This window comes from Chrysemys picta, chromosome 13 (assembly GCF_011386835.1).
Source record: "Chrysemys picta bellii isolate R12L10 chromosome 13, ASM1138683v2, whole genome shotgun sequence".
Classification (NCBI taxonomy): domain Eukaryota; kingdom Metazoa; phylum Chordata; order Testudines; family Emydidae; genus Chrysemys; species Chrysemys picta.
Genome location: NC_088803.1, coordinates 23973173 through 23995229, shown reverse-complemented (window position 1 = coordinate 23995229; position 22057 = coordinate 23973173). Strand labels below are relative to the sequence as shown.

Here is a 22057-nt window from a genome sequence, read left to right as displayed (position 1 = left end):
GCTGCGTCTGCAGTGCCCGAGTGCAGGGCCCTGCACCTGCCTGCCACCCAGCTGCGTCTGCAGTGCCCGAGTGCAGAGTCCTTGCAGCTGCCCACCACCCAGCCGCGTCTGCAGTGCCCGAGTGCAGGGTCCTGCACCTGCCTGCCACCCAGCTGCGTCTGCAGTGCCCGAGTGCAGGGCCCTGCACCTGCCCGCCACCCAGTCGCACCTGCAGTGCCCGAGTGCATGGCCCTGCACCTGCCCGCCACCCAGGCGCGTCTGCAGTGCCTGAGTGCAGGGTCCTGCACCTGCCCGCCACCCAGCTGCATCTCCTGTGTTCTCACACTGCCTCGGAAGCACACTGCACACGTTATTCTGGGCTAGCCCATAGCAACATGGCTATCCAGTCCTCATACCTGGTATATTGGGATCACTGAGGTTGTTGGGGATCCTCCACTGATCCACCTGCAGTTTCAATGCATTGACTTCATCAATGTCGCCAGGTATTCTGAAAGCAAACCCAGAAATACAGCAACTGGACTTTGAGTCCAAATGGACTGCAGAGCAAGCTGCCTTGTCGGAGGAAGATAGCAGACATGCGTGTGAGACTGTCACTGGAAGGAGCCCTGCAGAGGTGAATTTGCAGGCTAGCAACACTCACAGAAACATTTACTCAGCAAGACTTTGCTGTTTTTTATCCAAGTCAACTTCAAATGGCCCTTCAGAAATCCCCCTGCCAGTCTCTCCCACTAGTTTCCTGATGCCACGCTTCCAGCAGTAGGTCAGTCTGATGGTACAGAGTAGGTCTGGGGGATGCAATGATTCTGAAAGCTGCTTTCAGGCCAGGTCAGTATTTTAATGGGGTAATGGACATGTGGGACTCCACCACAGTTCTTAGCCATACATTTACAGAACTTCGCTTACAACCTCATTCAATCTCTCCTCTCTCACACGCTCACATGGGAGCTGAATTTGCAAAGTCCTACTCACCATCAAGACTGAAACTTCCTATGTGCTGAACTAGTCTGCATGAGTTCAGTGATTTGTAATCACATGTAACAGCTAGGGAGTATTTTACGTGGCCCTGCAATCTGCCATTGCACAGAGGCTATTTAGGGAGATCCCATAGTTTGGTAATTACAAGTAACTGCTTTCAAATTGTTCATTACTTGCCATACCTGAGGGAGAAGCAATGATTAGGGCCACTGTGCTAAGGTCACTGCCAGATGCTTAGTTAAATGATATTAAAGTGCTGAGCATGGAAGCCACAGCTACCCCAGTGACTGGCCAGTGAAATCCCTCCTGGGGTTCAGGGTGCAAGGTCTCCTTGCAGGTCCCTGCCGTTACCTGCAGCAGTAACATGGGAACAGGAATACAAGCACCCAGCAGCTCCGCCCCTTCCCTAGGGATGTGCAAGTTCATCCATATGGTGAGGCTGGCACCAGCTTCAGTCTGTCTACAGGATCGGTCTATTTTAGGCTTTCCCGCAGAGCCCTTTCCTGTGGATTACACTGTCCAGTGGGACACAAGGATTATGGTGCTTTGCCGAATTTCAGCCCCAGTTTTGTGCCAGAAGAATTCGCGGTTAGTACCGCGCTCCCTCTGCCAGGATTTTGTGTGGCTCAGGGCAGTGACACACAGCATCTCTAGACTCGGCTGGACAGAACACACCTTGCAGAGCCAGCATGATACCACCTCAGGCCCCTGCCAAGCCTCACTAATGATCTTTGCTAGCATGTCTGCCTGGCCATCCCAGGCTCTGCCTCACTCCCAGAGCTGTCCAACCCCAATCACTTGATCAACTGAAAGCACAACACTGTGCAGGAGCTCTTGAGATTCACCCACTGTCCCAAATCATTCAGTGTGTGTCTGCAGAAGAAAACATCTCCTGTGACGCATGCTAAGGGACCAATGCTCCTTGGGGGACTGCTAGCAGCATGTTCCTGAAACACATCCCCGTGAGCGGGGCTGATCCTGCTGGAATAGGGTTCTGCTGACTCACTGGTGCAGGCGGCTCGTTACCCCAGCTGCAGAGAAGAGAGGTCGGAGGAAGCCCCAGGCAGAGAGCCAGGGTTGGGACAGCTGGTGCAAGGGAACCATTATGGTGTGGCAGCCAGAGGTTTAGATGGGTCTGTAGTACTGGAGAGGGGTGACTTTCTGCTGATTGTGTGAGTGCGGTTTTGGGTGGGACAGGGACAGCTTCTGCTTGTACCCCCCATTCTGACTGGTCTGAAATGTGGATGGAGCCAGAGTTCTACTCAGTCAAATAGCCACCACTCCTAAAGCTCACCTGAATATTCCTTCAGTCTGTTCTCCCCCCAGGGCCAGGACTTGCTGAGACAGCTGTATCTGTACCCAAGGCAGCTTGTTCCCCGGATACATGTCCTGCTGCCGTGACATGATTTCTTCCAGAGAGCTGCCGAACAGTGATGGCGTCACAATGGCACTTCTGGCGTGTGTTATCTCCTCTATCGTTGGTTTACGGAGGCCCTGAGGGCACAGAAAATATCTATGAACTCATGCTCGAATGTCGCACCAGCCACGTGCAGGCAGAGGCAGCGAGCAGTCCTAGAGCATGCAGGCCATGGCTCACGTGGAAGATGACCAGATGGCCCCAGGGCCACGTGCTTACAGGAAGTCCTCACTGCAACAGAATCCCCGTTATGCAAAGGGCATGTGCAAGGACCAGGAGCTCGAACGCGTTAGGCCCCAGGAGAGCGGGGAGGCTGCCGGCTGTGAGTCGGAGAGATTTGGGGGCGGCTCTAGTGTTACTTTTTGGTTCTGTTGCCATGTTCTGATCTTTTCTATTTGGGAAATATTCCTGCTTTCCCTGCGTCCCTTCCAGGATCCACAGTGTTGGGGCAGCAGCAGGGATAAGCCCCATTCTGGGGATGGGCTATGAACAGGTGCTGCTGCAGGGCCAGCAGGGGGCAAACTTTCATTATAGCAGCTATTTCATTCTAATACCTCTTGGCAATGGAACATGGGAAAACAAACATTCCAAACGCAGAGGCGAATTCCAGGCAATCTCCATTTCCAGGGGATCTATGTGTGTCCATCTTTCGACATGTAGAAGCCTGATTTTCAGAGGCACTGGGCACCTCCGAAAATCAGGCTCCAGCTGGCTCTAACTGGACACCCAAAACCTCTGGTTTCTGGAGAATGTTGACAAAGAAACTGGCTTAATTTCACATTAGAGAGACAAGGTGGGTGAGGTAATATCTTTTACTGGCCTAACTTCTATTAATTTCACATGGCAAAGGGGGAAATCAAACCGCCTCTAGCGGGGGCTGAAATGACCAACAGCACCATGCAGTCTGCACAACAGCTGCAGCCCAGCAGAGCTCAGCTCTGCAAACAAGGTTGAGGAGGGGTAAAAGAATAGTTTGCAAACATCCCTCTGACTGCCTGGAGTGCCACGGACAGAGCTCCGGCTGGAGCTGTGCGGAACACGTATCGGTACATTTCCTGTCCTGCCGGGGGCTGGGCCCCTGTTACCACCCGACGGATGGGTCAGCTCCTCCCCCGTCTCCACGGAGCCCTCACTGTGCAGAGGCCCCCAGGGAAACGTGACAAAATCCATCCTCTCTGGGATTCATTCCTCGGGACAGGTGCTGCTGGAGGGCAGGCTGCATGACAAGCATGGTGCTCCGCAAAAGGGGGGAGGGGGGGAAGCTGTTCCTGGCCCTCCCCCTTCCAGGAATGTTTAAAATAAGACCCACGCCTGCTTGCGGGAAAATGCAGCTGCCAGCCCCACATGAGCCGTCAGTGGTGAAGGGGGAGAGCATCCCCTCCCCCCCACGGGATGGGTGGTTCCTGCTCCACACAGGGCCTGCTCCTCCCAGGGAAAGCTGAGTACTGTGTTTGCCACATGGGCCAGGAATATTCCCCTACAGGACCTGCCCGCTGGGCCCCACGAGCACCCTGCATGCTCCCTGCTGGTAACGCCCAGGCAGGGAGCTATCAGGGGAACAGAGTCTGGGAGTCAGGCCTCACTCACTGTGTGGCTGTGAATCCCCTCACCCCCGCAGCCCAGTTCCCACCTCTAACACAGGACAGGAGCCCGGGGACTTGAAGGAACCCATTAGTGTCTGGCGTGCTGGAGACCGCAGGTGCTGGAGAAGGCAACGTGAGATGTTAGAACAAAGCCTCCAGGGCACAGTAGGTGCCTCACCTTCTTGCCCCCAGTAACCGCCACCTTCTGCAGCTTCCGGTAACAGAACCTGGCGTACGTGCTGATGGCCAAACCTAGGAGAGAGAGAGACATGCCGGTCAGTCCCATGGCACCACCAGACCCCCAGAGGAAAAGTGCTGTCACCACAAATACTAGGTGCTGGGGGTTCTCTTGGCAGGGCCCCTGGGCTCTGTCCCTCCCAAAGAGCTGGGCTCTGCACCCCAGGAAGGGCAGGACACACCTGAGTCTATGGGCTCTGAAAATGAACCTGTACGATTTGGGCAGGGTTTGCACTTGCAAAAACCCCCAACACCTCCCCGTACTTTCCCTGAGATACAAGTCTGGAGGGGCACAGTTCCCTTACTGGACACCAAAATTAACGAGTCCTCCCTCAAGTGCTGCAGGTGTGTTGCAAGAGGCCTCTGCATTTCTTTTAACAGCTGCTCCTAGCTGGAATAACCTGCGGAGCAGTCTAGTGCCACTGCCCTGGGTTCAGCCCAGTGCCCTGCACCCTCCTGGCCCTGCGAGCAGCACAGCAGTCCTAGCCTGCTGGCAATGCCATTAGAAGCCCGGTCCCCGGGGCTTGTGGTGCTCCGTGTTCCGGCCTAAAGCACCCAGATCTGAATCTTGCATCCCACCGCCGAGGGCTCCCAATGCTCCAAGCACTAATTGCCACCCCACCGCACAGCTGCTTTGATCATCTGCACACACTATGTGCACCCAGGAGAGCACAAGTGTCTGGCTCCATGTCCCCTTCCGCAGGCACCAGCCTAGCTGAGTCTGGCTCACTCTGACCGTATGTGCACCCTGTCAAAGGAATGTCTGCAAACAGAGCTCATTCTCCAAGTGAGATGTAGGGTAAGCACCCTGTACAAGTATCACTGGCAGGGCGCATGGAGCTGGCCAATGCAGAGGCTGGGCAGAGGGCCCTGCCCAAAGGAGAACAAAACTTTCCTTAGCCTGAGCCCTCGATTAAGAACAAGCATCATCTACATGCAGAGGGAGAGATCCCTTCCCTTGCCCCTGGTTCTTGCCTTCACATCTCTTTTCGCCAGGATAAAGAGCTGGGAACCCAACTCAGGCACACACATGCACTAACGACTCTGGTTTCATTATCGCTCACCCCTGGAAGCTGGCTCTGAGGCCTGAACCATGGAGCAGAGGGTTTGTTTACAGAAGGGGGTGTGGGCTAAAAATATATTTATACTGTCAACAGAAAAAAAGGAGCTATTTTGTAACTGGCTTCTCCTCACTCGTCTGCCTAACAAAGAATCACCCAGGGCATTTGGGGAAGACAATATTGTTTATTGATTAATTTAACCCAGGTAAGTTACATGATATAAACATCAAAAGGATTTTTACTGTGTGAATCCTTAGAGCTGCATAAATACTGGATGGAATAAAACCACCCTGAGTATTCATTTGTTGTTTTAATCTGCTTCATGCCCCAATGATCTTTATTTTCTGCAAATATTCTAGTAAACAAACAAATTTTACTGGTGCAAAGACTCTCCAAATGTGAATTCTGAACTCAAACATTCACAGAAAGAGAATTGCAAAACTAGCAAACAACATGCAAACTGCAAATTGTGGATTTTACATGTGAAGATGCAATTTGAAGTTCAAACTTTTATTGGTTAGCTACATAATTCATCCAGTCAGGTACAGAAACAATGGCTGACTCTTATGTAACCCAAATTTCATATGACCCAAAATTTCAAATATGAACTTCAAATTTCAAGTATGCACAAAGTACCATTTGCCAAAGACCAAGAATTATTCACTGGAGAAATGAGTGAATAATTTCAAACAGCAAATAAACGTGCAAGTGTTCACCATTTGCTCACAATCAACTCCCAAGCAGCGAGGTGAAATTCACAGAATGGCTCACTGGGTAGGCAGGATCCCCTGAGCACTATTAACGAATGAAGCAGTGATTACAGTGCACTGAGCCAAGGAGCAAGGAGTAGACCCACCGGGGACAGACCAAGATGACTCGTCTTCTGGTTGTACGGAATGTGCCTCAAGGTGCCATAAGTGAAGAATCGTCATTTCAAAAACTCAGTGTAATTTAGTAGCATCTGAGGGCTTGTCTACACTTAAAAGGCTGCAGTGGCCAGCTGTGCCGCTGTAGCACTTCAGTGAAGATGTTATCTACACAGACAGGCGGGCTTCTCCCATTGGTGCAGGCACTCCACTTCCCCAAGAGGTGGTAGCTCTGTCGACAGGAGAAGCCCTCCTGTTGACCTAGCTCCGCCTACACTGGGAGTTAGGGTGGTGTAACGTTGCTCAGGGGTGTGGATTTTCCATACTCCTAAGCAACTTAGTTATACTGACATAAGGTCCTAGTGTAGATCAAGCCTTAGACATGAAGGCCTCCTGCAATCTTCCTAGCAAGTGATACATGGCCTGGAACATCAATGCTAGGATTACATTGGTTAAAGACTGGAAGGGAAACCTTCATATGTTTACTTGAAATCGGAGGCCTCTGGATCTTGGACTTTCTGCCTTACTTGATGTAACAGGCACTAGTCTTGTATGCTGGGACTTTCAATCCTGCAAAAGTTGCTGATGGGCATAGGCTGCAGGACTGGGCTCATGGAGCTACAGGTACAAATGTTTATTATAGAAATAAAACAGGCTGATAAACCATAGGGCAGAAGCAAAGCCAGAAACTCAGCTGTAACACAACCACCAACCCAAGTCTCTCAGTGTGGGCAATAAGATGAACTAGAGCTTTGAGCAGCAGCTGCCCACAGATGAGAAGGTTACTTGCCTGTAACTGGACGTTCTTCAAGATGTGGGGTCCCTCGATGTATTCCAGACGTGGGGGCACATGCACGCCATGCGCCTGAGTCTGGAGGTATTTCTTAGCAGTGTCCATTGACCCACATGGATGCAAAGCGCCTCCTCATGCTTCCAGATAAGGGCATCAGCGGTAGTGCGTGTCGACACCTCTCCAGTCTCCCTTTGACCATTCTGGAATCCAGTCCAAAGCAGAAGGGAAGGAGGGCGGGAAGTGCAATATAGTTAGGGCCCACACATCTCAAAGAACCTCCAGTTACAGGTGAGGAACCTCTTCCTCGAGTGCTGATCTCTACGTGTATTCCACGAGTGGGTGACTCACAAGCATTGATCAGCACGGAGGTGGGTGCAACAATGCCAATGTAAGTGCAATCTGCAGTACGGCCTGGCCCACGGCAGCATCTGTAGCTACCGTTTGTGCGATGGCATAACGTATCACGAACTGTGTGGACTGAGTGCCACGTAGCCGCGCGGCAGATGTCTTCCCAAGGCACGTCTGCCAGTGAGGCCGACCTGGTGGCTGGCACTCACACAGAGTGCACCGTGACTTTATCAAGTGAGGCTACTTTTGATTGGTTGTAGCATTCGCAGACACACCCAAGACCCATTTGGAGATTTGTTGGGACAAGACGGCTTGACCCTTGGACCGTTCGGAGATGGCCACATATAGCTTCATCGATGTGTCGAGTCCTGTGTATGTAGAATGGCAGTGCACGGCGGATGTCGAGGGAGTGCAAGGTCCTGTCAGCAGGGGAGGCATGTGGTTTGGGATGGAAAACTGGCAGGTGGATGCACTGATTGAGGTGGAACTCCGACACTACTTTTGGAAGGAATTTAGGGTGCAGCTGTAAGGACCCCTTGTCCTTGTGGAATATCACGTAGGGAGGATCTGCCATCATGGCTGCTAGGTCACTGACCTGTCTGGCTGAGGTAATGGCTACCAAGAATGTCACTTTCGTCGAGAGGTGGGAGAGGGAGCATGCTGCCAGCGGCTCAGAGGGCGGTTTCGTGAGGGCGGAGAGAACGAGATTAAGGTCCCGCGGGGTGTGGGCTTGAGTACTGGTGGAAAGATGTTGCATAAACATAAACCCTTCATGAAGTGGACGGTGGTGGAGTGCGAAAACACTGCGGTGCTGTCCACAGGAGGGAGAAAGACACTGAGTGCTGCCAGGTGCACCAGTACAAAACTGAGGGCGAGGTTCAACAATTTGAGGGTGAGGAGGTGGTCAAGGACGACTGGACTAGACACCATGCTCAGTGAGCGGTGGTGGCGGTGAGCCCATACTGTGAAACGTTTCCATTTAGCTCGGTAGCGGGCTCTGATGGATTATCTCCTGCTTTGGGTATGGATTTCTCGCACCGGGGTAGATCTTTGACGCCCATCCAAACATCAGGCTGTGAGGTGAAGAGGGTCCAGACTGGGTTGACAGAGCCTCCCCCGATCTCATGGGAGGAGATCTGGGAGTGTGCAGAGGCAGAGCAGTGTGCAGGCAGAAAGTCTAAGGAGGTCCATGAACCAGAACTGATAGGGCCAGAACAGGGCTATGAGTAGGCTGGTGGCACTGTCCCGGCAAATCTTGCGTAGCACCCATGGCAGGTGGAGAATAGGGGTAAAGGCGTAGCAGAGGAGGGGAGGAGGAAAGCATCATCCTGAGAGCCCTTCCCTATCGCTCCCCTGGAACAATAGTGGGGCAGCTTTCGGTTTTTGGGAATAGCAAAGAGGTCCCAATGGAGGGTGCCCTATGTTGCGAAGAGGTGCCAGAGCGTGGCATTGTGTAACTCCCACTCCTCATTGAGCTAGAGAGTCCCACTGAGTGCGTTGGCCAGGGAATTCTGGGTGCCCGGTATCTACGCGGCTTGAAGTGTCATGTGGTTCTGGATGCACCCGTTCTAAAGCTGGACTGACTCAGTGCAGAGGGAAGGAGACTTGGCGCCTCCCTGCTTGTTGAGGTACACCACTGTCGCGATGTTGTCAGAGAGCTACTGATCGCGGAGGGTCTGAATGAGCATGAGGAAGGCCTGGCACGCTAAATGGACTGCCTGCGGTTCTAGCACGTTTATGTGCATACTGTCTTCCTCTGGCATCCACACCCTTGGAGCTGCGTGGTGGTCTAAGTGGGCTCCCCAACCCCCAATGGAGGGGTGCGTCATGATAGTGGCCTGTGGTGTGGGAGTGGCGAAGGGGGTGCCAATCATGATCTTGGAAGGACTGGACCACCATGAGAGGGAGGACACCATGGCCCAGGGAATGGTGAAGACAACGTAGATGGAAATGTGTGTGTAGTGTCACCTAGGTGCAGGCTGCCATATGTCCAAGGAGGGAGTGGCGGACCATGATGGCCATGTGAACAACCAGGGAGCTGGGGTTTGGATGGGTAAAAAATCAGCCCCTTTAGCAGGCACAAAATGTCTCCTCTCTGCCCACTTAAGTATGGGGAGACAGGGGGCAGGGGCATACCACAGTGCTCGCACCGGTTGGAGGATGGCCTCATGGATAGGTAGGGCTACTCGAGAAGGCTCCTGGTTTTGGAGTATATCCAGGAATTGATGGTGTGGGTCCTGAATCTACTCCAATGGGATGTCCAGGTCTGCCACTACCCTCTGGATCAAGTCCTGGTATTAGCAATGGTCGTCCAGCAGAGAGAGCAGGAGAGGGGTGGTCACCTCATCCGGTGAGGAGGATACTCCAGCAGGGACCAGAGGAGCCGGCGGAAACAGTTCGATGTCTCCCTCCTCTTTATGCACCGACAGCGCTGGTGGGTGAGTGGAGGAGGGCCAGTAGGATGCCTGAGATGGTGCCTGGCATCTGTGGTAGGCATCCCAGGGTCCCCAGTATGGCCAAAAGGAAGCGTCCCTTGGATGTGGTGGGCCCCACAGGAAGCGGTATCAGGCCTCCGTTTTCAAGTCGTATGCTGGAGGGTAGGGCAGTCTAGGCCATACATCCAGACTCCAGTGTGATGTTGGGGAGAAGGAAGATTCCGGCTCCAAGAACTCCTTGGACTCCGAAGATGGTTCTGGGAAGGTGTGTGGGGGGGACCGTCAATACCGGAGGGCTGTGGTGTGGCACAGGGATGGGCTTCTCCGGCAGCAGTAGAAAAGATTTGTCCTCTGGAGTTGGGATGTTGTGGATGAGCCGGACAGAAGGAGAAATTGTGGGTACGGAAGGATCAACTCTTTTGTCCACAGAAATGGCTCCGAGCATCCAGAGGTGCGCAGTGTGCCTGTGGAGATGCCAGAGGGGTGAGGATGATGGTGTCTGTGGAGCCAGCCTGTCTGGTAGGCGCATGAGCACTTGTGGAACAGTCAGCACATGTGCCGATGAGCATTCCGAATGCCTGGGTGCCAAGGTTGCCATTAGTACTGTCGGACCCAGTTTGTGCCTGGCCTTACCCTTCACATGGGGAATCTTGGGCCCAGTCCAGCTGCATCCCCATGTGACATCTCCCCTGACTTGGCACGGCTCGGGGAGGAAACGTGCTGGGAGCAGTCTGGGACGGGGATCTGCTCTTGTGCCTTGCAGAGTGTTTTTTACTCTCATCCAGGACTTGGCCTTGCTCTTTAGTACTGCCAGTTCCGGGCCCTGCACGGTGCGCGGAGGGGCTCCCACTGCCAGTTATGGCTGCTGTACAGGTTGGGTCTCCTGGGCCTGGATCTGAGTACGTCCTCGGTCTCATGGCTTCCTCCATCAGGTATTTACAGAGGTGGAGTTCACATGCTTCCTGGGTGCGGGCCAGGAAGGACTTGCAAATGCAGCAGCGAGCCGCGACGTGTTCTTCGCCAAGGCAGTAGAGATATTGTTGATGCTTGTCACTCACAGAGAAGGAGCACGGGTAGGAAACACCCTTTTGAAGCCTGGAATCTGGGGCATTGTCCCCGGAGGGGGGAGATGGTCCCTGAATAAGGAAAGAAAACTACCCTAGCTAACGAAACTAGAGAAACTATATAAAACTATTTATGACAAAGCAAAAATGAGTCACTCTCTTAGAAAGTTCGGAGCGCAAAGGAACAGGAGGTTCTGACTCAGGCCACGTGGCAGTCAGAGGGAACTGGAGAAGTGTCGACTCGCACTACCGATTATGCCCTCGGCTGGGAGTGCAAAGAGACACACTATGCACGTGCGGGTCAATGGACACTGCTAAGAAACACTTCCGGACACAGGCGCATGGTGTGCATGTGCACACCCATGTGGAACACATATAGAGACAGCATTCGAAGAAGAAGAAGGGACTGTAGATTCTCAAGAAAGGGACGTCAGCAGGATATCTCAGAACTGCCAGCAGTTCCCGGCTCACTGATCTCAGCTGCCATGATGGGTCAGAAGAAAGGGGATCCCTCAAGCAGACCCACCACTATAAGCAATGGAAAGGTCATAATGAATCTCCAGGTAGAGCTGAGCGAATGATGGATTTTTCAGTGTGGGGGATAAACAAACCTCCCCCCTCCCCCACACACACACCCCAATCTGGCTCAACTGGAAACAAAACCAATTTTTTCAAAAAATTTCATTCAGTCAAAAAACTTAAAAAAATCATGTAGAATTCACCAAACCATTTTGGCTAACTCAAAACGATTTTTTAAAAAGTTTTTTAAAAAGCCATCTTTGGGGTTTCTTGCCTTTATGAGTTTTCTTAAAATGGCCAAATCTGAAAACAAACTGTTGTATTGAAATGAAAAGTGAAAATTAAATATTTCAAATAAAAAAATAAATAAATTAGACTTTTTGGACAAAACCATTTGTTGACTTCAACCAACATTCTTGAATGGTTTTGGAGCCCTGAAAATGTGCTTTTCAGTGAAATTTCTAATCGCCCCTGAAATTTCACCCAGCTCTAGTCCCAGACCCTCCAACAAGCTGCTGCCCAGCGGCCAGCTCAGGTGGGACCCAGACACATAGATAGGAGGGTGGGTTGCATCCTAAGCTGTAACGTCTACCTTGCTGGTTTTAGCGCTCTCCTGCGAGCCTGTAGCCTGGGTCAACAGACTTGGGCTTGTGCTACTGAGCTAGCAATAGCTGTGTAGATGCTGGACTCAGGCTGGAATTCAGGATGTGAAGCCTACACAGGGGGTTGAGCCACAACTTAAAAGCGCTGTCTACACAGCTGTTGTCAGGGTAGTAGTGCAAGCCCAAGTCTGTCGACCCAGGCTCAGGGACCCGCTGCCACTGGCTGCATAGACATACCCTGATTCGCACCTCTGCTATACTAATTGAATCAGAACTCTAATGCCTTAGCTGGAGCCTGGCCTCCCTGGAGTACCAAAGCTGATGAATCTGCAAAGACCCTAAACTCCCCAAGCTAGGATGGATGCATGTAATTTTATTGTGATGGGGCAAGGTGATGGATTCCTGTCCATCCAGCATTCCCCCAACATGGACAGCAATCACTGTCTGACTGGGGAGAGAGGTGGCGCTGTCATGCACTCAGGGTACATGCTGATGTTCTCAACCCCTGCCTAAGGTTCTGGGGTCCATGTGGCATAATGCACAACTCCAAAAGGGGAGAGGAAAGGCCAGTGAATTCAAAGGGGAGCAGCTCCCTTCTCTTCTCTTAGCCAAACGCTAGAGAAAACCATCCCCATGTGTGGGAGATGCAAGGGTGCAGAATGCAGCTCACATCAGACTAGCATAGGCTCTATGAAATACAGTAGAACCCCAGAACTACAAAGACCTCGGGACTGGAGGTTTTTTATAACTCTGAACAAAACATTACGGTTGTTCTTTCAAAAGTTTACAACTGAACATTGACTTAATACAGCTTTGAATTTTACTTTGTGGAAGAAAAATGCTGCTTTTAACCATCTTAATTTAAACGAAACAAATACAGAAACCGTGTCCTTTCCTTGTCAAAACTTTTTTTTTTATAAACTTTCCTTTATTTTTTTTTGTAGTTTACATTTAAAACAGTACTCTACTGTATTTTTTTGTCTCTGCTGCTGCCTGATTACATTCAGTTCCAAATGAGGTGTGTGGTTGCCCGGTCAGTTCGTAACTCTGGTGTCCCTAACTCTGAGATTCTACCGTAAGGAAATATTGTCACAGCACAGCTCGGCTCCTTAGGAGCTTTAACAAGAAACTGAGCCCCCCCCAGGAAACGGCTGTTTAATTTGCCCTACGATCAGCTAGCACGGAGGGTAAAGAGGCTGCATAGTGCAGGCAGTTTTCACACAGCTAATCCCCAGCACAACAGAGACAGAGAGAGAGATCTGCACTGACTGAACACTGATTACTGATCCAAAACTGTTGGCCTTTTGTTTCATTTCAAGCCAGACCCTAATTGTTTACTTTAAAGGTGTGTATAGATCTGCCCATTTGATTCCCTGCCATGTTCAAAGCTTGCTCCAGAGCTCAAAACACTTGGGTTTTTAAAATCAAACACACTGTATTAAAGAACAGCTTTCACTCATCGTATAATTTAGGTGACCCCGTCACAATTTCTGAGCTCTGTGAACCTGTGCCTCTTAGAGCGACTGAAACCTCTCTGGCTGTGAATTAAATAGAGGGCAGCCTTGCCAAAAATATAATAAATAGACAGACACTTCACAAAGGCCGAGAGAAACGTGCAATCACTCTCTCCCGCATGCCCGCACAGACATGTTCATCCAGCAGCCAAACTAAATTCTCGAGCACAAGGCTGAAAGAAAAATGTCCTCCTGGCTGGGTTCTGTGGTTTGAATACAGCAGCTGGAAATGAAACACTGTAAGCACACGGCCTGGGAAAGACAATGAGAAATGGACTCCCAGCCCAGTCTCTTGCCTTCTTCCTCGAGCCACACGGGAGGAGGTCGCTATCTCAGAATTTTCATCCCCAAGGAAATTTGGAAGCAAAAAACTAATTAAATGCAAAAGCTCTGTTAATGCAGCGTTCGATTTGAGCATTTAAGTGTACAAGAGCTAAGGGTCCCCCAGTGATGCTAATTGAGCCATATTGCACGTATGTTGTTACAATGTATCCACCTCACGTGTAGTGGCGTCCAGTATATAAAATAGGAGATGGTAGATTGTGACTTGGCTCATAAGACAAGAACAATTTCATTCAATGAAATGAAGAGGTAGCCAATTCAAAACTGCCTATAAGAAATACCCTTTCTCCCAATCTGTAATTTGACGATGGAACTCATTGGCACAGCATGTCTTTGAGGCTAAGGAATTAGTAAGATTCAAAGAAGGGAGGGACATTTACACAGATAATAAGAATATCCAAAGTTAATGGATACTGCTAACAAAACTTCTGGAGGAGAGATTAAGCTTCTTGCTTCAGGGCTTAATCCAATTTCAAATTATTAGGATGAGGCCTCCATGGACAGCAAGCTGTCCCGGGGGATAAGCAAGACCCTTGCATGACAAATCAAGCCAATGTTTGATCTATTCTACTCCTTTGATTGTCAGAACCTTGGGGCTGGAGTTCTGATACGTTTGGGTCAAAGCTCCTTTTCCCCCAGGGCTAACAATCTGGCGTAGTCAGATTTCAGGGAGAAGTAAAAACAGGAAGCAAACTCTAGGCAATTGTATCTTTGAGGGTGGACTCAGAACAGGGGGCCAAGCAGGCTTGCCTTAGTAGTCTATACGAGGAAAGGGAAGCCTGGCTGTCAATCTCCTTTTGGCAAGGCATGTTGGGAAAGGAAAGGAGTCTAGGGTCTCTATAATGTCTCAGGTAGTTGGAAGGGAGAGGGATGTTGAACTGACAATGCTGTGGGAGGTGAGATCTGTGGTGAATGCATACATGGACTTGGAGGTGTTTACCTATTTGCATATTACACTGAGAAACTCTTGGGGCTTTGATCACTGTACAGCTTGGGCAGCTGGTCACTCTGTTACTCTAGATTGCACGGATGATTTAACAAACACTGTCTTTTTGAGACTATACCTCTCTCGGTCCTTCCTTCTTTACCCTAGCTTTTCCTGACCTCCTGCCATGCATACTGACAACAAACATAGGGTAAGTTTGAGGCTTCTACGCTTTGTTAATATACAACTAGTGCCTGAAGAAGTGTTACAAACCCAGCACAGCATCTCAACAACAGAACCACAAACATGCTTCTCACCTTATCTGCCATCTGATTCCCTTAAAACTTGCCAATCTCAGCCCCTTCAGTAAGTGGGGTGAGACTGCAGAGCAAATACTCTGAATTTCTTATAAACCCAAGAAACCAAGTTCCTGCTTCACATAAACACTCTTAACTATGGAGCTATGAGCAGCAGCTCTATATATGTGGCTCTTAATTGTTCTACACAACAGTACACAACTAGAATACATGAGACAATAATTCACAGAACAATTTTAAAAATAACACTAAAGAACTCCTAGTCCGCTGAGGAAGAAAAAATCCTTCCCACATAAAACAGATAAGACATGTGCAAGTTTGTATTGCTGCTGGGCCTTTTGGCTGTTGGGTATCCAGATGAGGATGAACTTGATGACCTGGTAAGTTTTCACCCTGAAAGATTTGCTAAAACTTTTTAAAAAACTGATATTCCAGAAGAGGCTGTAATTACCAGTGGAACGTAACTACCAGTGGGATTTAAGCCACCCCTCCTCCACTGAGATCTTGAAGAATCTGAACAGCAGACTTGTGACAGTGACATCACCACTACTATAAACAAAAGAGTCTAAACTCAAGGATTTCAATGGAATGTAGCTTCCAGACTCTGTGTCATCATTCACGCTGTCAGCAAAACAAGGAATTCAGAGCATGTAGGAGCTTAGGGAGATGGCAAGCTTTCTGCTACTGAAATACACTGACTGGACTGGTGTAGGAACACAGACCAACTTACTAGAGAAGATGTCCACTGAAAAGCCCCTTTTACATACGTCTGTGATTCTCTTTGGTTTTTCAAATCAGCCTGTCCTTGCCACAGAGAGCTCCAGACCCTGGATAAACACAGAAGCAAAACCAAAATGGAGCTACCCTGCTTTCATAGAGCCCCCAGGCTCCTGTGTCCTCTTGCTGACAACCATGCAGTATCCACTGCTCCATCCGATTCAGAGAAGTCTAGCAGGGCCATGCAGAAAACAACAGAATGGGAGGCAGACTTCACTGGGTGAGCTGGGGAAGAGACTCTCTAACAGAAAGCAACAAGTGGATCTGATGGTGAAACTCTGATGCTAGCTTCAAAATGCTGGAAAGCAAAACTGTACGAAAGCCCAGCTTATTCAGTGCAGTCAGTATGTAAAGGGAGTAAGTCAGTTGCTGCTGGATCTGAACGCATGACAAATCAAATCACAGACAGCTTAAGGTGAACTGGGCTCCCTGATAACTCTGACATGGGACTGAATAACCTCCCTCCAGACTTGGAGCCACAAAACTTTCAAGGGCTAAACTTCAAGATAAACCTTCTTCCACTGCATGAGCACATTCTGAGCCTGTATGAAATCCAGGTAAATCCACCCCTAAGCATCACACTAGCAATGGCTATTTTAAAAACAGAATAGTGCTAGTGGTCCTGGAAGTGAGAGAAAAGCCCTTTTTTCCTATTTCCCTCATGCCAACCCCACAACACAAGCCAAAAGAAGGAAACACCCCCTCCCATTAAAGAAGCTGCCCTTTTACACCCAGCTAACATCCAGAGGAGAGAAGGAACAGATCTTCTCAGACGTGGCATGAAAACTTGACAACAAAATGACAACAAAAATGCAGTGAGTGCTGTGGACTTGGAGAACATCTGTGCTAACATGGCAGCCGGATGGTGCTCAGGTGTTTCTCTGTAAAATCTGGGATTAGATCTTAAGGATGTCAGTTTGCAATCTAGCACTGTTAGAATGCCTTTTGTATGAGAGACTTAACAACGGCTTTTTCCTTCCAAGGAAGGGCCTGCCTATACATTGATAGAAAGCACTAGTGTAAAAAGAGACTTGCACTAGTGCAAAAATCTCGGCACGGACAAGGCCTGAGATCTCTGACTGTGTTTCCAATTACACCACTGTTTGGTGGTGTACTTCAATGTGTCTCATTTGTAGCTAATGAAAAAATCAACAGCAGAGATACAATGCTAATTATGTTTCTCTAACAGAGCCAAGCAACTCTCCTCTCTTGGAATTTTACAAAAAGTTTAAGTTACTCCTTTTCCAAACCCTGCAGTGGTGCACTGATTTCTCATTTACTTCGTTTCCTTTTAAAGAAGAAAGGGAAAATATCAGGTGCCTCTAACATGCCCCTGCCTATCTGCAAAGCACTCTTGACCCCTTGTAAAAGGATGTACCCGCCCTGTAGAATCCCCTGCTGGCTATGTGTGACTCTGCAGCCCCGTGCTTCAGTTTCCCTTCTCTCAGTGTCCCTTACAAAGCCCATATAATCCAAAGGTATAAGAAGAAATTCCCCTGCTGGGGTCCTACTTTATTAAGTCAAGATAAACTTTAAATCAAGTCCCTTGGCCTGCAGTCTCTGCCCTCAGTTCAGCGGATTGTACAGATCTCCTTCTGGGGCCTGTGTTTCTGAGCTCCCAGCTGCTTCCTTCAGGAACCCTTCCAGCAGCTCTCGTAATTCTGTCCCTTACCTCCCTGGGCGGAGAGAGGTCTGTGAGGGAAAATTTAGCAGGCCTTAAACTTTAGTCAAGGCCCTGAGTTTGGTCAAGCTTTCTTACAGCCCTTGAACTAAGATCCTGCTTGTTTCTGCGTACAAGGGGCAGAAGGAGTCAGAGTGGAAAAAATCCCCAAACAGAACAATTTGTAATAGCCCAAGCTTAAGAAATATATAACCGCAATAGCGCTGTTAGAAAAGTCAAACTGCAAACGAACCAGGCTGTGAATAACAAGAAGGGTGATTGTTCTTTTTGCTTTTGACCTGTATTAATTTTGCTATGTATTCCAAATAAGGTAGTTAATATGGAAGTATGTGTGATTTATCTGTGGTTTTAAGCTTTAAAAAGCTTGTGTGTTCCTGGACTCGGGGGGGCAGCTCCAATAGCTGTCACCCCCTGCGCTTGTAATCAACAAAGGGCCTCAGGCTGATCTGATTGAAAACACAACGCGTGGATTGATTTTTTCCACATCAATTGGTGCCGTGACTCGGATAGACCGTGACCCCGAAACCGGAGGACCACGAGCTGTTCCCCACTAGACCCCGGGCCCATCGGAAAGGTAAGAGACCTTTTGAAATCTCTATTTAGGATTTCTAGTGGAGCACCACCCATAGGCTCTGGGTTCGGGTGAGTTGCACATTCTATTCGGACTTTTTGCTGCCAGACATGCCTGACGCCCTTCTGATCTGTTCTGTACTGTACCCCGGGAAGAGCCAAGTGTGTGGCTAGATAGGCCTCTGACTCTATTACAGTGTGTGTGTGTGTTGGTGTGAGAGTGATCTGTTATAAGGGTCACAGGAAGACGCCCAGAGCTCTCTGCGAAGCTTGTTGGCTCTAAAGCAAGCCCTGTGACCCCACCTAGAAGGGCCGAAACAGAAGGGCCCTGACTGAAGTAGCCTCGCTCTGCCAGCTTGACTGCCGAGGGGATTGCCTGGGTCTAGGTTTGTGTGACCCTATCCTCCCCGCCCTCGGGCGGTCTGATTTCCTCAACCTCTTTCCTCTGATTCCCCTTCCAGCCTAAGGGCAGTGCATGAGCCAAACGCCCCACCAAGAGCAACAGAGTAAGCAGCGCCGTTCTCTCTGAGACCAGCCGACGCTCTTTGCTGAAGGGGGGTGTAGACAGTTGTGGACACCCTAAAATAAGCCTTCCCTGTGTAAAAGACCTGAGTGAAAGTGATCTATTAAAATGGGAGCCGGTGAGACAAAAGGAATCACCGTCCCACCAAAGGGCACACCTGAGTATTGTATGTTTGTATGTATGCAAATTGCAGTCCTTTCACTTGTAAGCTTTTTAAAGAATGGGATCCCCACAAAGCCAGTTCGATGCATATTTTAATTGGTACGAAGAAGCAGAAAAATGGCACTGTGAATCTCAAATGAGGAATCTCAAGGACTCCCAGGAGAAACTTACCACACAATTAAAAGAAATAAAAAGGGAATTGGCAAAGAATTTAAATTCTACTAAGCCGGCAAGAAATATTATGCAACAAAACCCCCTTATGTTTTTTCCACATCAGGTCCATGGATAGCAGTCCTTCCGCTGCTGCTGTCTTACCCTCTATAAGGCCCAGGTGGGCAGCAGGGAATCAGACATATGCTCACGCTCCCTCTGAAAGGGGCCAGTCCCCCTGTGACATCCCTACTCCAAAGCCACATTCCTGAGTATACACAAAGGTGCCCATTGAAGATGCAGTCTCACTGCAATATACATCCAGGGAAGCGCCTAAGTGTTGCCAACTTTGAAAATCTCCATGTGAATCTCTCAGTAATTATATCCTCCACTCTCTAGAATCATGTGAGCATAAGGAACTCTCTGCTTGCGTTCAAACACCACCACACTTCCAGATCTCATCACTGTGGAGAAAAGCGGGAAACAGGGCAGATAAAAATCAATGAATTTTTGACAAAAAAACAAACCTATTTTTTATTGAAATCAGATTTTTTTGATTTTGTTGATTTTGTTGTTCAAATTATAATAATTTGTTCTTTTAAAAAATAAACCTGTTTAAAATGAAATCTCAATCTAATACAAAATATGTTAAAGTCTAAACTTATTATAATCTCTAGGACAATTTAATAATATATGCTGAATCCATGAGCCTCTAATCAAAAATTGAATTAAAGGCTACTTTTCTATATAAAGAAAGAATCAAGGGAAAAACATTGAACTTTTGAGCTCAAGGTTTATAAATATGGCACAATAGGTCACGTGCTGTACTAAGGGCTTGATCCTGTGGGGGACCCAGGGCTGTGCAAAGTCATCACAGGTGGTGGGACTCAGCCTCTGACTCCAGGAGGCACCATCATGTACTTCACCAGGATCATCCATGGAGCCCACCTGGGGGGGTCTCACGCTCCTGTTTTACAGCTTCTCTCTCCCTGAGCTCTGATTGGCTCAGTTCTTGGATTATGACTATTTCTGACTCCACCCACTATGGAAACTTACTCTCCAGCTCATGGAAAACACTGATCTACCGAGTAATTGCGAGCTCTTGCTTCTGGATGGTTCTGGGTACTTGAAGTAAGTGAACTTACCCTGTCTCCTTATACACAGACAGAGAGACAAACACACAGAAACCCATTCATTTCTCGACGGCTGCCTCCTCTGTCTCTAATCATATTTACTACTGCGCAAGAAGCATGTAGTTCTCTTGTTTTGCTGGGGTAACGGTAGAATTAACAAGGTAGAAGGAGCAGAATGAGTGACCAGAAAGGAGCAACACTGGTGTCAAAGCAGGAGACTGTGGGAAGAAGGGACAACGTTTTTCAGAGTGCAGCCTCTGGTGCTGATTAGAAATAATATTTTCTTCATTTGGACTAATTCAAAGTTGAGAAATTGCCTGGGAGTTGAAAACGTAGGAAAACTGGTCTTGCTCGTCCCGTCTATGAATAAAAACGAAGAGGGAGGGGTGAGATCTACTAGTTTTCAAAGTTTGAAGGACAGCTTAAGAAACTTAGGAGACTGTTGTCTCATTTTCAAGACACTTAGATAAGTAGGAACATAAGCTGCTGTCACTTTCACCTAGGCCACGTCTCCACTACAAACTTGGGCTACCACAAGTTATGTCAGCATCAAGCTGCCACAGTGAGTATATCACTTGTGTGTACACATACTTGGCTCCTTGCGTGTGCTCACCAGGAGTGCTTGTATCGATGCACAATGTGGTGCACCATGGGTACGTATCCCAGCATGCAGCTCATCACCGTCCAGAGCGCTGTTTTGGGAAGATCTGCCAATTCATGGCGGGGCAGGAACAAGTCATGCAGGGGTGACTTGGAGAAAGGGATCAAGTTCCCAGGATGCAGCTGTCTCCATCGCATAATGTCATCCATATCCCATAATTTTCATGCCTTCTTTAAAAATCCCACAAACCCACATGACCTTCCTTGCTGTCCGCCATCGCTGATAACATCATGGAACCTGCACAGCTCTACACTATTGTCATGAGTGTTGGAAGCACAAGTCGTGCACGCACGATTGTCCAATATTTGCAGAGCCATAAGAAGAATTGAGTGAGGGAACATGCCAATTCCTTGTTGTGGAACATAATGAAAACCAACTCAGGATTGTTGGTGGTGTTCACAGAGCAGCTGCAGATGGTGGAGTGCCGCTTCTGGGCCCAAGAAATGAGCACTGACTGCTGGGATTGCATCATAATGCAGGTTTGGGATGATGAGCAATGGCTGCAGAACTTTCAGATGCGAAAGGCCACATTCCTTGATCAGGAACTCACCCCCACCTTCCATCACATGGACACCAGAATGAGGGCCGCACTGACAGTGAAGAAGCGAGTGGCAACCGCACTGTGGAAACTTGCAATGCTGGATTGCTACCAGTAAGTGGGAAATCATTTTGGAGTTGGAAAATTCACTGTGGGGGGCCATCGTCATGCAAGTGTACAGGGTCGTTAATCATCTCCTGCTACACAGGACTGTGATTCTTAGCAGTGTGCAGTACATAGTGGATGGATTTGCAGCAATGGGGTTCTTGAACTGTCGTGGAGTGATAGATGGCACACACATCCCTATTTTGGCCCCAGCCCACTTTGCTAAAGAGTGTATCAACAGAATGGACTATTTTTCTATGGTTATACGAACACCAGTGACGCTTCACTGACATCAAAGTTGGCTGGTCCGGGAAGGTGCGTAACACTTTCATCTTTAAGAACACAGGACTGTTCAGTAATCTACAAGCATGGACTCTCTTTTCCGACTGGCGGATTACCACTGGTGACATTGAAATGCCAGTAGTGATCCTGGGGGACCCAGCCTACCCATTCCACTCCTAGCTAATGAAGCCAGCCACCTTAACAGCACCAACGAAAGATTCAACTACCTGCTCAGCAAGTGCAGCTGGGCATCCAAATATGTTTTTGGTAGATTGAAGGATTGCTGGCTTTGTTAAATCACAAGATTGGATCTTTGGAAAAAACATCCCAATGGTTACATCTGCCTGCTGTATCTTTCATAGTATCTGTTTGGCAAAGGGGGAAAGGGCGGAGATGGAGCAGCTGTCTGCTGAGTTTGAACAGTCAGACACAAGGGCTATTAGAAAAACTCGGAGCTGTATGGCTGAAAGTGCTTTT

The 22057-nt window shown here is 48.9% G+C and overlaps 1 protein-coding gene across 8 annotated transcripts in view; it reads right to left on the bottom strand.

Moving 5' to 3' along the window:
- Positions 1–22057, bottom strand: part of LOC101941845 (rho GTPase-activating protein 39-like) — a 134444-nt gene that overhangs the window by 5079 nt on the left and 107308 nt on the right. For 6 of the 8 annotated variants that reach the window (XM_005295454.4, XM_042854948.2, XM_024105119.3 and 3 more), the window contains 3 exons: positions 4154–4227; positions 2270–2469; positions 396–487 (listed from right to left, as the gene is read on the bottom strand). In XM_005295454.4, coding sequence (XP_005295511.2) covers positions 396–487; positions 2270–2469; positions 4154–4227 — 366 coding nt within the window. The remainder of the gene's footprint in view (positions 1–395; positions 488–2269; positions 2470–4153; positions 4228–22057) is intronic. The other 2 variants (XM_065565651.1, XM_065565650.1) reach the window with 1 other exon arrangement.